Source organism: Gouania willdenowi, chromosome 15, assembly GCF_900634775.1.
Source record: "Gouania willdenowi chromosome 15, fGouWil2.1, whole genome shotgun sequence".
NCBI lineage: Eukaryota > Metazoa > Chordata > Actinopteri > Blenniiformes > Gobiesocidae > Gouania > Gouania willdenowi.
Window position 1 is genome coordinate 11853881 of NC_041058.1, and position 12109 is coordinate 11865989.

The window sequence follows — 12109 nt, forward strand, 5'->3', positions numbered from 1 at the left end:
ATTGCAAGTTTGCAATAAACGAGTTCTGATGAAATACGGCCGGGCCCGCGGAACGTCTTTACGCCAAATAGCACGTACCACGTTTCCGAGAATTCAGTAAAATGACTCGGTTCCACCAAGTAAAACAAATGAAATTGTGTGACATAAAATCGTAATCTACGTTGAATTACCTTTGAAACGATATATCACACGACTATGTTCCAATGAATGTAAAAATTAGGGAAAAGGAGGTGGGCCCCTGTCCCCCCTTTCAAAAAGGTCTCCGAAAGGCTCTTGACATCCGCTCATAGAATGTCCATGTCAAATTACAGCCCGTTTCAACGAGCATTAATGGAGTAGTCTTTTGCACCCCCGTGGCACATACGGAGTAATGGGCCCCATTCATATATTGGTACGTGTCAATGATTCGGTACCACCGACTGTCGCATTATTTGACTCACAATTAAATGAGGAAACGACTTTAATGGAAATTGCCAAAAAGGGGGGGCCGTAATCGAATTGAGCAAGGCATAATCGCAATCTACGTTGAATTACCTTTGAAATGATAAATCACGTGACTATGTTCCCATAAGTTCGGAAATTACTGGAAATAGGGGTTGTCTCTTCTGGGGCCAGGGGCCAGGGGCCCCCCTGGGAAAATCAAAAATCGGGCTCAGAGCGTTGATGCGTACACATCCATAGATTATACCTACCAAATTTCAGCCCGATCCGTTCACGAATAACAGAGGAGTAGTGAATTTAACTAGTGTACACAAGAAGAAGAACAAAAAAAAGAACAAAGTGAGTGGCGTTTTGAGACCCATAGCCTGGCCTAAAAAAGGATATATTTTGTTTTTCTTCAAGCCTCGAATCATCTTTTTGAAACACTGGGTTTTTTAGGGTGGTGCCAACACCGATGAAAGTTGCAAACAGCATTAATGTGCATGTGAACCAGGTTGCTCACATTATGGAGCAGTCTAAGGTTTCTTTGCCTCAACTTCCTCCAGTAGAGGAAGCCAAGAGAATCAAGATATTGGACTTCACATAATAATGCATTGGATTTATATAGCGCCTTGTTTTGGTGACTCAAAGCACTTTACATGACATTAAGCTACTATTGTAGCCACAACTGCCCTGGGGCAGACTGACAGAAGCGAGGCTGCCATAGTGCACCATTGGCCCCTCCGACCACCACCAACACTCACTCACACACTACATTCATACCAGGCAATGTGTGTAAAGTGTCTTGCCTAAGGACACGATGACAGATACCACTGGAGCGACTGCCATCTCACTGTTGGTGGCTTTCATTTTAAACCAAATGGCAAAAGAGAAAAAAGACAGGGGTACACCTGGACTTAGGCATTCTACAGGCCATGCAGATGAAGTGCTGTGAAAGTAGTCAATTGTAAAATCTGATTTTAAACACATTGTCAACGTGGGTGGACACGTAGGTCCTTTCTGTGTGGAGCGTGCATGTCCTCCGTGTCCTTGTGTGGGTTTTCTCCGGGTACTCCAGTTTCCTCCCACCATCCAAAAACATGACTAATTAATTGGAGTCTCTAGACTGCCCGTAGGAGTGAATGAGTGTGTAAGTAGTCGTCTGGCTGTCTGTGTGTGTTGCACTGCGACGGCCTGGCGCCCTGTTCAGGGTGTACCTCTGCCAAGTACCCGAAGAAAGCTAGCGATAGGCACAAAGCGGACCCCCGTGACCCTGAAAAGGAGCGAGTGGGTTGGACAGTGGACGGACGAATTTACAACATAAGTAACTGCTTTGAAGGTGAAGTCATTCTTAGTAATTTTCCAGTATCCTTATACTTGTATAAAGGCTCTTCAAATATTGGTAAACTGTAAAAGTTAACACGAAAAGACTGTAAAGTTTAACACTGATCACGGTTCGGTATAGTTAAACAATAAAGGTCAGGTCCCAACCACATGTTGTTCATGAATGTTAGACAGAAGAGGTTGAAACAAAACTCTGAAATAAGGTCGACAACAAATAATTTGAAAATAAGATGCAGTTGATTGTTTAAAAGTGCATTTATTAAAGTCATTATTTTGGCACTTGAGTTATCACCTGTCACACAATAAACACGACACAAATGTGAGCATCCCCTTATGTCAAATTTACTGCCCAGCAGAAATTCTTGATTATACCGACATTTAAGAGAGCAGTTTTATTTGCGATCACGATAAAAATGCTCTAACTTTGATACACAAACCCAGCAATAATATTAAAAAGAGATTTCAAAGATGATCGTAGGTAATGAATAAATATAATTCACTGATGTTTGTGTGGTTTTTGGCTTATACAATTTAGCTCATCTTTGTTTTTGTTTTTGTTTTCACTTTAAGTGTAGACAAATACTGTGGTACTCAGAGATGCTCACAATTTGGTTTCAGTAAAAAAAACAAATAATGTATAAAATAGTCCATTAACAGAAGACACACATTATAATGAGTTATGAAAAACATGCAGCACCAAGATGAAACTAAAATAAAGCAGCTTGCCAACAATCAAGGTTCTTTTAGGAAAATGAGGAGGAAAGGTTTCATTTTAACAGCTCGAGGCATTGTCAGAATAATGATCTATTTTAAACATGCAGTAAGCTTTAAAACATTTTTTCAACGCATTTTAAAATTACATTAAAATATTTCAAAAAGGGTCAAATGAGAAGAAGATACTTTATGTACTTTCAAGTTAAAGGAAACTGCTGAAGAATGTGCTTAAATCATTCTTTCATCATCAGTTGTTCTTTTGGGCACGGTATTAAGTCCCCTCGTGTTGTGCCTTATGCATGGTCTCAGGCACTTAATCACAGAGAGTCAATTCACCAGATGTCTCGTTTTATTTGAGGGATCAATTTTAAACAGGCTGCTTGTTTTGGCAAAGGTACCGGGTTGGATCCCAATCTTGACTTAACGTCTTAGGGTTAGGCTTTTTAACTAAATAAAAGCATCTGTTATGGAGGTCTCTGCACGCACGTGTAGAGTGATGCTGGCCACACGCAATTGTTAGGGCTTTTTCTCAAGGTAATTCGAGGGAACCCATCCTTTCCTTGGTCTGCCACTATCCAGAACCTTGCAGTACCACCAGCCATTGGGGTTTTTTTCAAGAACCTCCAGACTTGTTCCTTCAGGAAATCCCATGGTCTCTTCGTCACCATGGTAATCTGCAATGGAGACGTACATCTCTCTGAGGTTGTTATGGATGATGTGGGGCTTGGGTTTCACTGTGGATACCGGAACAAAGTTCTTCTGAGAGCCAAGGCCGAGAGATTCAGCACTCCCGGTTCCTGATCTGTTTCTGTTGGGCAGAGAAATGTTGTTTTGCACAAGACTACGAGGCACAGTGCCAAATGAGGCATTGCGTCGCACGGTTGGGCTGGTGCGAGGATGGTCCGTTGAGTTTAGGGACTCATTTCTCCTGAGAGACCCAACAGGACTAGCAGTGTCTCTTATAGGGGCCGAGATAAAGACAGACTGAGGTCTGACGACTACCTGCTGTTTGGTGCTGTTCTGCTTGAGTGAGCCAAACAAGCTCTTTGGTTTGGAGAAGCCCCCTGGTGGCTTCGATGGAATAGGTGGGGTGACCTTCTTTAGGTTTTGGTTAATGTTGTTCATGGCTTGCACCCTTTGTTCATTCTTCTCCAGGCTGTTGGACTTGCTAAGGCTTCCAGGTTTATTTGGGGTACAATTAGATTCAGACTCTGGCGTGTCCTCTTGCTGTCGGACTGGCTCCAAGTAGTAAGTGGGTGCCCAACCTTCTGAGTCTCCCCAACGAATATACCACCAGCCAGTTTCCTGCTTTTCCAGAACCTCTACTTCTACTCCAGCGGGGAAGCTAACCTCAGACTCTTGGACCTTCTTATATGGATCTGTCGTACGATAGAGGTTGCAGCCCTCAATGTCAGAGTCCCCCCGGCTGCCTTTAGAGTAGCTCGAGGAGAGATCAGACGTGCTCTGAGAGGAATAGGAATCTTCTGAGGAAATGACGGATGCTGTCTCAGAATCATCACCTTTACTTTTATTGCCATTCTTTAGCTGCCCTGTGGGTCGCAATTGTCTCCTCAAGGTGCTGATATCCATTTTCTCTGTACTGGGAGTTTTAGAGAGGTGAGGTTTGGGCTTTACCACAGGCCTAAGTTTTGAGGACCTGGTTGGAGAACATGCCTTGCTTTCCTCTTGGTCTTTCTTCATTCCAAACAAATCTTGGTTAGTCTCAGCTGACAGCTTTGGTGAAGATGTTTCCTCTGGTTTGGTTGATAATGGGCTTCCAGTCAAGTCTGCTTTAGGTTTTTTACTCGAAGATCTTCTGCCACCTAATGTCAGGTTTACAGTTTTCCCAGTTTCTGATGAGATACTTGTCTTGGAGGAATTTGAGTCTTTGCTGTACTGCCTCTCTGGCACCTCTCTAAATGGAAAAAAACCCTCATTCTCATAGATACACTCTTGTTCTACCTCTGTGTCCCCCTCTGCTTCAGCACCATCTTCAAATGACTCACTCATCTTAAAGGATGCACTGTGGAGTGATGATGCTGGGGAAGGCTTTGATGAAAGAAAGGATCCCTTCTCAGAGGAGGTGTCGCTTGATTTTATATCTACCAAGGAGGCTTCCCCTCGAAGAAACTCAAACTCAGACTCGAGGTCAAGATCTCCAATGGCGGGAACATCATATTCTGGCTCTTCGTACACTGGCCTCCCAGCAGACACTGGAGACTCTGGGGCTTCAGACCCTGGGCTACTGGGTGGTGCAGTCTCCACAGAGTCCTGTTTTTTAATTGGTGGAGCTGGAGGTGGAACCTTTGGGCGACAGAGAGTGCTGGTTCTACGATTTAAGTTGGGCTTTTTACGTTTGTCAATGTACGAGCAGGGAGCCCAGCCCTCTTTCTCTCCAATCTGGACGTACCACCAGCCGCCAGAGTTTTTCTCAATAACCTTTAAAGACACAAAGTATTTTAGTTGATATCACATTTTCAGAAGGTATGACTGATCTATAAGGAATGAACGGATGGATGATGCATGATATACATACATCTGCCTTTTGGCCTCCATTAAAGCTGATGCCGTCAGATATACAGGACTGAAAATCTGCAATGGTGTAGTATTCAGCCTCAACTGTAGGGGGCTCTGGTGGCGAGGGCAACTGAAAACCCTGATTGAAACATTGAGACTTAGGACCACTGAAGGACAGGTCAGTCAGTTAATGTCTATGCTTATTTAGAAAATGAAAACCTACAAAGTTAGTACAGGTAAGTCAAAATAAGTTATTTCATAAAACAGTCAATAGTTTTCATTATATTACCATGACTTTGTTTATTATTAATCCTCTCACTAATTGTAAACAATATGGGTAACACACATAGGTGTTGTAGGCAGATATAGCAAACACTCTTACCAAGGTTGCATCTCGCCGAGGTGGAGGTTTTTGCCTGAGAACTGGAGAACCTGTGGGGAAAAATGTCATCACCTTAAAAAATATTGGGTTTGAGACTAGATTTGACAAAAAACTAAGAAACATCTGGTCAAAACATTTTTTGATTGTTATATGAAACAAAGTTTCAACTGTGCAAATCTAACCAATTTCAATTCGATGAGGAGCGATGCGAGCTATAGCTGGTGAGGCGGGCTCGACTTTAGCTTTTCCATCCTGTAGGGCAGGAAGTGGACTGGAGTCCGCACAAGGCATTGGCAAGCTGATCTCCTTCTTGGTAACCTGTGGACTCTCCACAATGCCTTCAGTCTGCATATCTTTTTCACTGGATGCTTTCTTGTTGAGCAGGGTGCTGATCTCCATAATGTTTCCTATTATCTCCACTGGTCCAGTCGAGTTCTTCTTCCGGGGAGAGAAGTCATCCTTCGCCTTCTTGAGATATGAGGCTGGAGCCCAACCTTCTTTATCCTGGTACCTGGGACACAAGTTGATTAAATAAAATAAAAAAGAAGTTCTAGAAAAAGATCAAACTGAACCAAGTAGAGCTGTTACCTGATAAACCACCAGCCTTCAAGGTTTTTCTGAATGACCTCCACAATGACCCCTTTCTCGAAAGCAATCTCATCTTTCCCTTGGCTTGTATAGGGCTGCACTGTGACATACTTTTCTTCTGTCAAAGCAAGAGCAGAGAAGACAATATATGAGATTTGATACTCCCAAAAAGCAAGAAAAGAAATTAAAGAAAGTGCATACTTTAAAAAAAATCAATGAAAACTAAAAAAAAAAAACTTGCTGCACAGACCAATATTTGCAATCACATTTTATAGTGCCGGTAATTGGAAATCTAGATTATCTTGACATTTGAAACCATTAAGCATGAGTTAATCTTTAAAACATACTGCAAAACCAAATCTTTAAAGTAATACCATGCTATATAATAAGTGGTTTTCTCAACTATTCTTATTTCATTTTATCTATATATTATTCTATGCTGTACTGGGTCACAGAAGCGGTCTCAGCTCATTTAAGATGCAGGGCTTGGTCCAAGATGTCAATCCCTCAAAGGCCAAACAGAGAATTGTACAAGTTATTGTTGGATTTGAAGCCAATGACAATGTTTTGGCTTTATGAGATTTTTGGCCAAGAAAAAAACTTTCCTAAAAAAACTAAAAACTAAAGTAAAAAGAACAATATTGTCCAAAAAAAAAAAAAAAAAGGATTGGCAAAACATGTAAATTCCTTTAAAGAAATAACCTAGAACTGATAATCCTCTAACTGAAAGACAACCTTCACTAACTTTGTTTTTCCTTTTTATTTAGTATATTATATTTTGATAGCGCTTTGAGATTACAATTGTTGTAATTTGCCCTACATAAATAAGTTAGTTTGAATTGAATTAACTGTTGCTTACAGCAACTACTTACATACTCTTCCCTAAAATATGTCAACTTTAACTTCCAAGTACTGGACACAAGTACCTTGTTTAGTTGAAACTAAGTTACACCCGTTTCCTTCACACTGTCCTTTCGTCTACTGACTCAGCACAAAATACATAGCATACTGCTTTATAAATTCCCACAAGGTCTATTCCCATAAGGCCAAGGGGGGGAGTAAACTCATCATGTACTGGACTATTCCTTTCTGAACAAAGAAGGCTCACCGAGACGAAATAGAGAGATGGGCACACAAAAATGCTCTCCTGTACACAATGCTAAAAAAATTAAGGAAGCAAATGCTTCCATTTTTCTTCTCCCCTACCTATTTCCAGGTTGTGTAGGTTCTGGGCTGCGGTTTCTTGTAAAAAAAAAAAAAAACTCAATGTGTGAGGAATGTTTTTGTAGCCTTTATTTTCACTTTGCCCGCTTCTTCCGGCCTCCCTCCCTGCGTGGAGGCTGGCAGATGTATTTCCTCTCACAAGCCACTTTCAAACAATATTCAACATGGCAATGAAGGGAAACTCTGAATCAGATGTTGTGTTAACCGCAACATGCACTGACTGCATCAGTGATATAAAATATTCGTGTGGAGTCAGCAGAGTCCCAGTTCTATTTTTCAAACACAAAGCAGAATTTCAGAAACAACTCCCTCTCTCCACTCCAGAGAGCAGCATGCACTGCCAAGCACAAATATTGGGCTGAACTCAATAGCCCATCCTCACCGTCTGTCACTCATCCAAATGCATCTCCAGCGAGAACAAAAACAAAAAGTGCTGGCCTTAAAATGACAAAACACGTGCAGGGCTTTGACTGAATGTGTAATTTTCTCGCTCATGGATTTACAAATTAAATTGGTTGTTTGCACCAACAGTTGGACGACGTATTTCTTCAGTATGTTTTATTAAAACACAGACTTGTTAAGTGCCTTTGTCAGCTTTTAATTGCTCATAAACAGAAAATTATGGCACTGACATGCTTCATAGAGCATTCCAGAGGGTATTACGTATCTGCTTTCATATGAGTGCAGCAGTTTGTTTGGTTTTCCAATGATTTGAGTAAATTGGGTTTAGCAGAAAACTTTTTTTTTATATAAACAAAAACACTTATGTTGGCAAATGTTATTTCTCATTATTAGGGCCCGAGCAACGGTGCATAGGACCCTATTGTAATGCACCTCATTTTTATTATTATTATTACAAAAAAGTTATTACATTTTTGACGGCCTAAGCACATTCAAAAACTCGTGAAAATTTGAAAGCATATTAGGACTAGCGAAAAATGTGATATTTTGGGGGAATTGCACATGTGAATGGCAAAATAACTCAAAAGGGGGGCTAATACAATTAGTTTCACGTGCAGCTAGAACTCTGACATCATCACTGCAGAGGTAAAACTGATGACATCATCACTGTAGTGATGGTGTCATCGGTTAGAACATTAGAACATTGGAACATTGGTCCTACCTGGCTTTCATTGCACTCGTAGCCACTTGCGTGCCAGAGCCAATCACTGGAGAGCCCACCTCCATGCCCCACCCATTTTGGAACATACAGTGATGATGTCATCATCACCGCGGACGTGTAAAAACTGATGTCATCCTCATGTTCCAATGTTCTAATCCAATCAGTGGAGAGCCCACCTCCACGCCCCACCCATTTTGAAACATACAGTAATGATGTCATCAGTCCTGCCTCCGTAATAATGATGTCATCAGTCCTGCCTCCGTAATAATGATGTCATCAGTCCTGCCTCCGCAGTAATGATGTCATCTCTATATTCCAATGTTCTAATCAAATTACTGTAGAGCCCACCTCCACGCCACTTCCCGACATGTGTGTGGTTGTGAGGGCCCATTCATCACTGCTTGCAGCTTTAATTATTGTTGTTGTAAATATATTTTTTTTCATTTTTTTACAATACATTTTACAATTAGTAGGAGGAATTTTATGCTCTTTGGTGGTATTTGACTTTTTCAAACACGACAATTTTTCAACAACGTTTGAGTCACTAACTCGCATAGGACTGAGATTGTGGATGTAAGCCCTCCTTGTAATGTCTGCATGCATTCAGAGTAATTTTTTGTTTAGCTTATCACTGAAATGTCATCAGGGTTGGGGTTAATTACATTTTTTAATTACAAATACATCTTCAATTATCTATGTTCAATTCCAATTACGCTGACATGCATTTTTACCAATTAATTAAAATGACAATTATTCTTTTTCCCCTGAAAGTCAATTACAATTACGTTCTGAATTACAAAAGTTCACAATTACTGATTATTATTATTAGCTTTCTGTTAGCATCTCTTGTGATAACAGGTCAGTTTTGAGCCATGTCATAAATCAGCTGTAAAATACACTAAAAAATATTATCTATCATCCAATTTGTTTCCCATCTCTTGGTTTCCGTGTAAGGCGTATTAATCAATTATAATATTGGTATTCATATTTGTGGTGTGAGCGTCTGAGTCTGTTTTTTGTCAGGATACCCCTAGATTTCAAATTATTTTAAAAATGGTAAAATAATCCTCAAGAGAACCGACAGGAAAACTTGATATGAACCATATTTTAATAATTGTTAACTACGTATGTGTAGGCAATAGAACTGTAACATGAGTTCAATTAAATTGTAAATTACAGTTTTTATAGAATTTCCATGCCAACTACAATTACAAAGTCAATTATCTGAACTCAATTCAATTACGATTACAACAGCAACATATTTTTTCTAAATTACGTAATTAAAATTATCATTGACCCCAACCCTGGTCATCATGTTATTATCCAGGAAATCCATTCAGACATTACTTTCAGGAATGTTTGATATGATAGAACATATTTTCATTTCTCTTCTGGTTTTTGGACTCAGTTCATGTTACGCATCAGTTAGAGATTAGTTGCGACAGATTCTGAGTCATGATAATGGATTATAAAAAAAAAAAACAACAAGACACGAGACTAAACACAATAACCGGACAGGGTGAGAAGTACAAAACAAAAAAGGAGGGAGGGGGTGAAGTATGAGCAGGGAGGTGATGCAGCGTCTGAGTTCACCTCGGCTTTGCTGCCGGCTGATGACACCCCCCAGCGTCCATCTCCGGTCCAGCCTCTTCAGATGCACCTTTTGACGTTTAGTAACTGACACACACACATGGTTCACACAGACAAACACACAGGTATGAAGTGTGAGCACAAATGTTAAACAAACAAAAGCACAATGAGAGTGACATCGGTATTTAGGTGCACAGAAGAACATGAAAACAGGACCACAAAGCAAAAACACAGCAGACGGTTACGAGTGGAGGAACGGAGGTTACAAAAGGAAGTTTTAAATGGAGACATTGTCTCTGTGGCTTGTAATTAGCATGTTTTCCCTCTTCCTGTTGTGTCAGAGCATCTGGGACACATATTGCAGCTGCATGAGCCCTCAAGCATCCGTGTTATAAAAGCGTGCATGTCATATGGTGCACATTTCATCACGTTTTGGAACTTAAGAAACTCAAATTCAAGGAGTTAATTTAATCTGTCAAGTATAATTGCCCCCACCTCCCCTGTTGGACTTCTTTAAACCAAAGACTCACAGTGGTGCCTCCTCTAGAGGTGACTGTGAGGTGCCTTTCAGTAGAACAGCCTTTGGACAAAATGCTCTGTCTGTACATTATGGAGCAGTCTCCCCCTCACTGTTAGGGAATGTCCCACATTTCCTATATTTAAAACCAAACTCAAAGTGTGGCTTAAAGTAAACCAGTCTTGTGTGGATTAAGTGACTCTTCTTTTACTTTTCTTGTTCATTTCTGTTACATTGTTTGTTGTATTTTCTGTATTTCTTTCATCTGCCTTGGGACTATGGATGTAAATTAGCCCCTCCGGCATTTTTACGTCAGTTTCGTTGTTTCAATGCAGATGTTCATTAATGTGCATTGTCCCTAACAAATAAATGAATAAATAAATAAATAATCCCAATTGCAAGATTGTAAACACAAAACTGTGCAAAAAATTCAAGTATTCACACTGTTTGCTAAAATATCATACATTTTCACACTGGCTTTATGATTTAAATCAGATCCACTAGCAATACTTTCCATCTCATTTATTAACAAATAAGAAATGTGTTAAAACCAATCAATGGTGTTTGCAGAAGGTTTCACACGTTGTTGTTTCTCTAACTGTTGCCTGGCAACTGTTAGAAGTAATGTGATGTGAGAAAGTGTGGTTTTATTTTTTAATTTCTGCCATACAAATGAATCAAGGTAGGCTGATCTCAGCACATTTCCTCTTAAAACTGTTCATTGTACAAATAATAGGATTTGCAACAAGCCACAAATGGACATTTTACAAAAATTAATTTATTCATATAATTCTTTCTGGAAGATTTTGTAGTTTCATTTACTTTGTAATGGCATAAACCTCTAAAGCCCTCGACACTGAAAAGGAAGCTTTATAAATGCTTTCTTTGACTGACTAAAAGCATAAAATTACACTGACAAATGATCTTTAAACGTAACAGCTAAGTCCCTTAATGATGTCTTGCTACCCAGAAATGTGTGGCACTATGTAGACATGGTGAAATCTTTTGTTGAACAAATGAATCCTCAAGTTTAAATAAAGAAGAACGGCATTTTTATGTATTGGAAAGCAGTTACACTGTTTACGCTCATGTATTCTCCAGCTCCGTTCAACTCTGACTCATAGAGTTTACAACATTAATGAGTTCCTGTGTCCCATTGTTAAAGGATTATACAGCAAAAAGATGTCTGGCCGTAGTGCTTGTAAATATTTGTGTTTGTTTAAAAGTGAAATAAGCAGGAAAATCGTTTCAATAATCTTAGATTTTACTTTTAACTTGTCTTTGTTGTATGATTGTTTACTTAAATCCTTTTTGTAAAAAGTCAAACTCGATTCTTATAGGCAAGCTTTTCTGATTTACAGTATGGGTTGTGGAACTAATATTACTTTACTGAACAAACCCGGTCATTTTAAGCAGTGGTTCTCAAACTTTTCATCCTTAGTTTAAACTAGCAAATTAGGTGACATTAGGTGGGGAAAGTGGTGGAAAGGGTTTATAAGTGCTGAAAATGTCTTGAAAGTGAAAAAAATGTGCAGAAAAGGCATTCAAATTTGAAGAAGTGGCAGAAATGGGAGTAATGTAGCAAAAATGTATTAAAGGACCAAAATTTTGGCAAGAAAAGGGGATGGCAATAGGGTAAAATATGGCAAGTTTGGTGTAGTTGCAGTAAAAAATAAGCACAAATGGACTC

General features: G+C 39.7%; 1 protein-coding gene across 5 annotated transcripts in view; it reads right to left on the reverse strand.

Annotated features, from left to right (window-relative positions):
• Nucleotides 1–2830: 2830 nt before the first annotated feature.
• LOC114476599 (SH3 and PX domain-containing protein 2A-like) overlaps nt 2831–12109 on the reverse strand; it is a 56629-nt gene continuing 47350 nt past the window's right edge. For 4 of the 5 annotated variants that reach the window (XM_028468343.1, XM_028468345.1, XM_028468346.1 and 1 more), the window contains 6 exons: nt 9906–9989; nt 5966–6083; nt 5560–5888; nt 5378–5427; nt 5015–5134; nt 2831–4917 (listed from right to left, as the gene is read on the reverse strand). In XM_028468343.1, the coding sequence (XP_028324144.1) occupies nt 2995–4917; nt 5015–5134; nt 5378–5427; nt 5560–5888; nt 5966–6083; nt 9906–9989 (2624 nt within the window). In that variant the 3' untranslated portion in view covers nt 2831–2994. The remainder of the gene's footprint in view (nt 4918–5014; nt 5135–5377; nt 5428–5559; nt 5889–5965; nt 6084–9905; nt 9990–12109) is intronic. The other variant, XM_028468344.1, reaches the window with a different exon arrangement.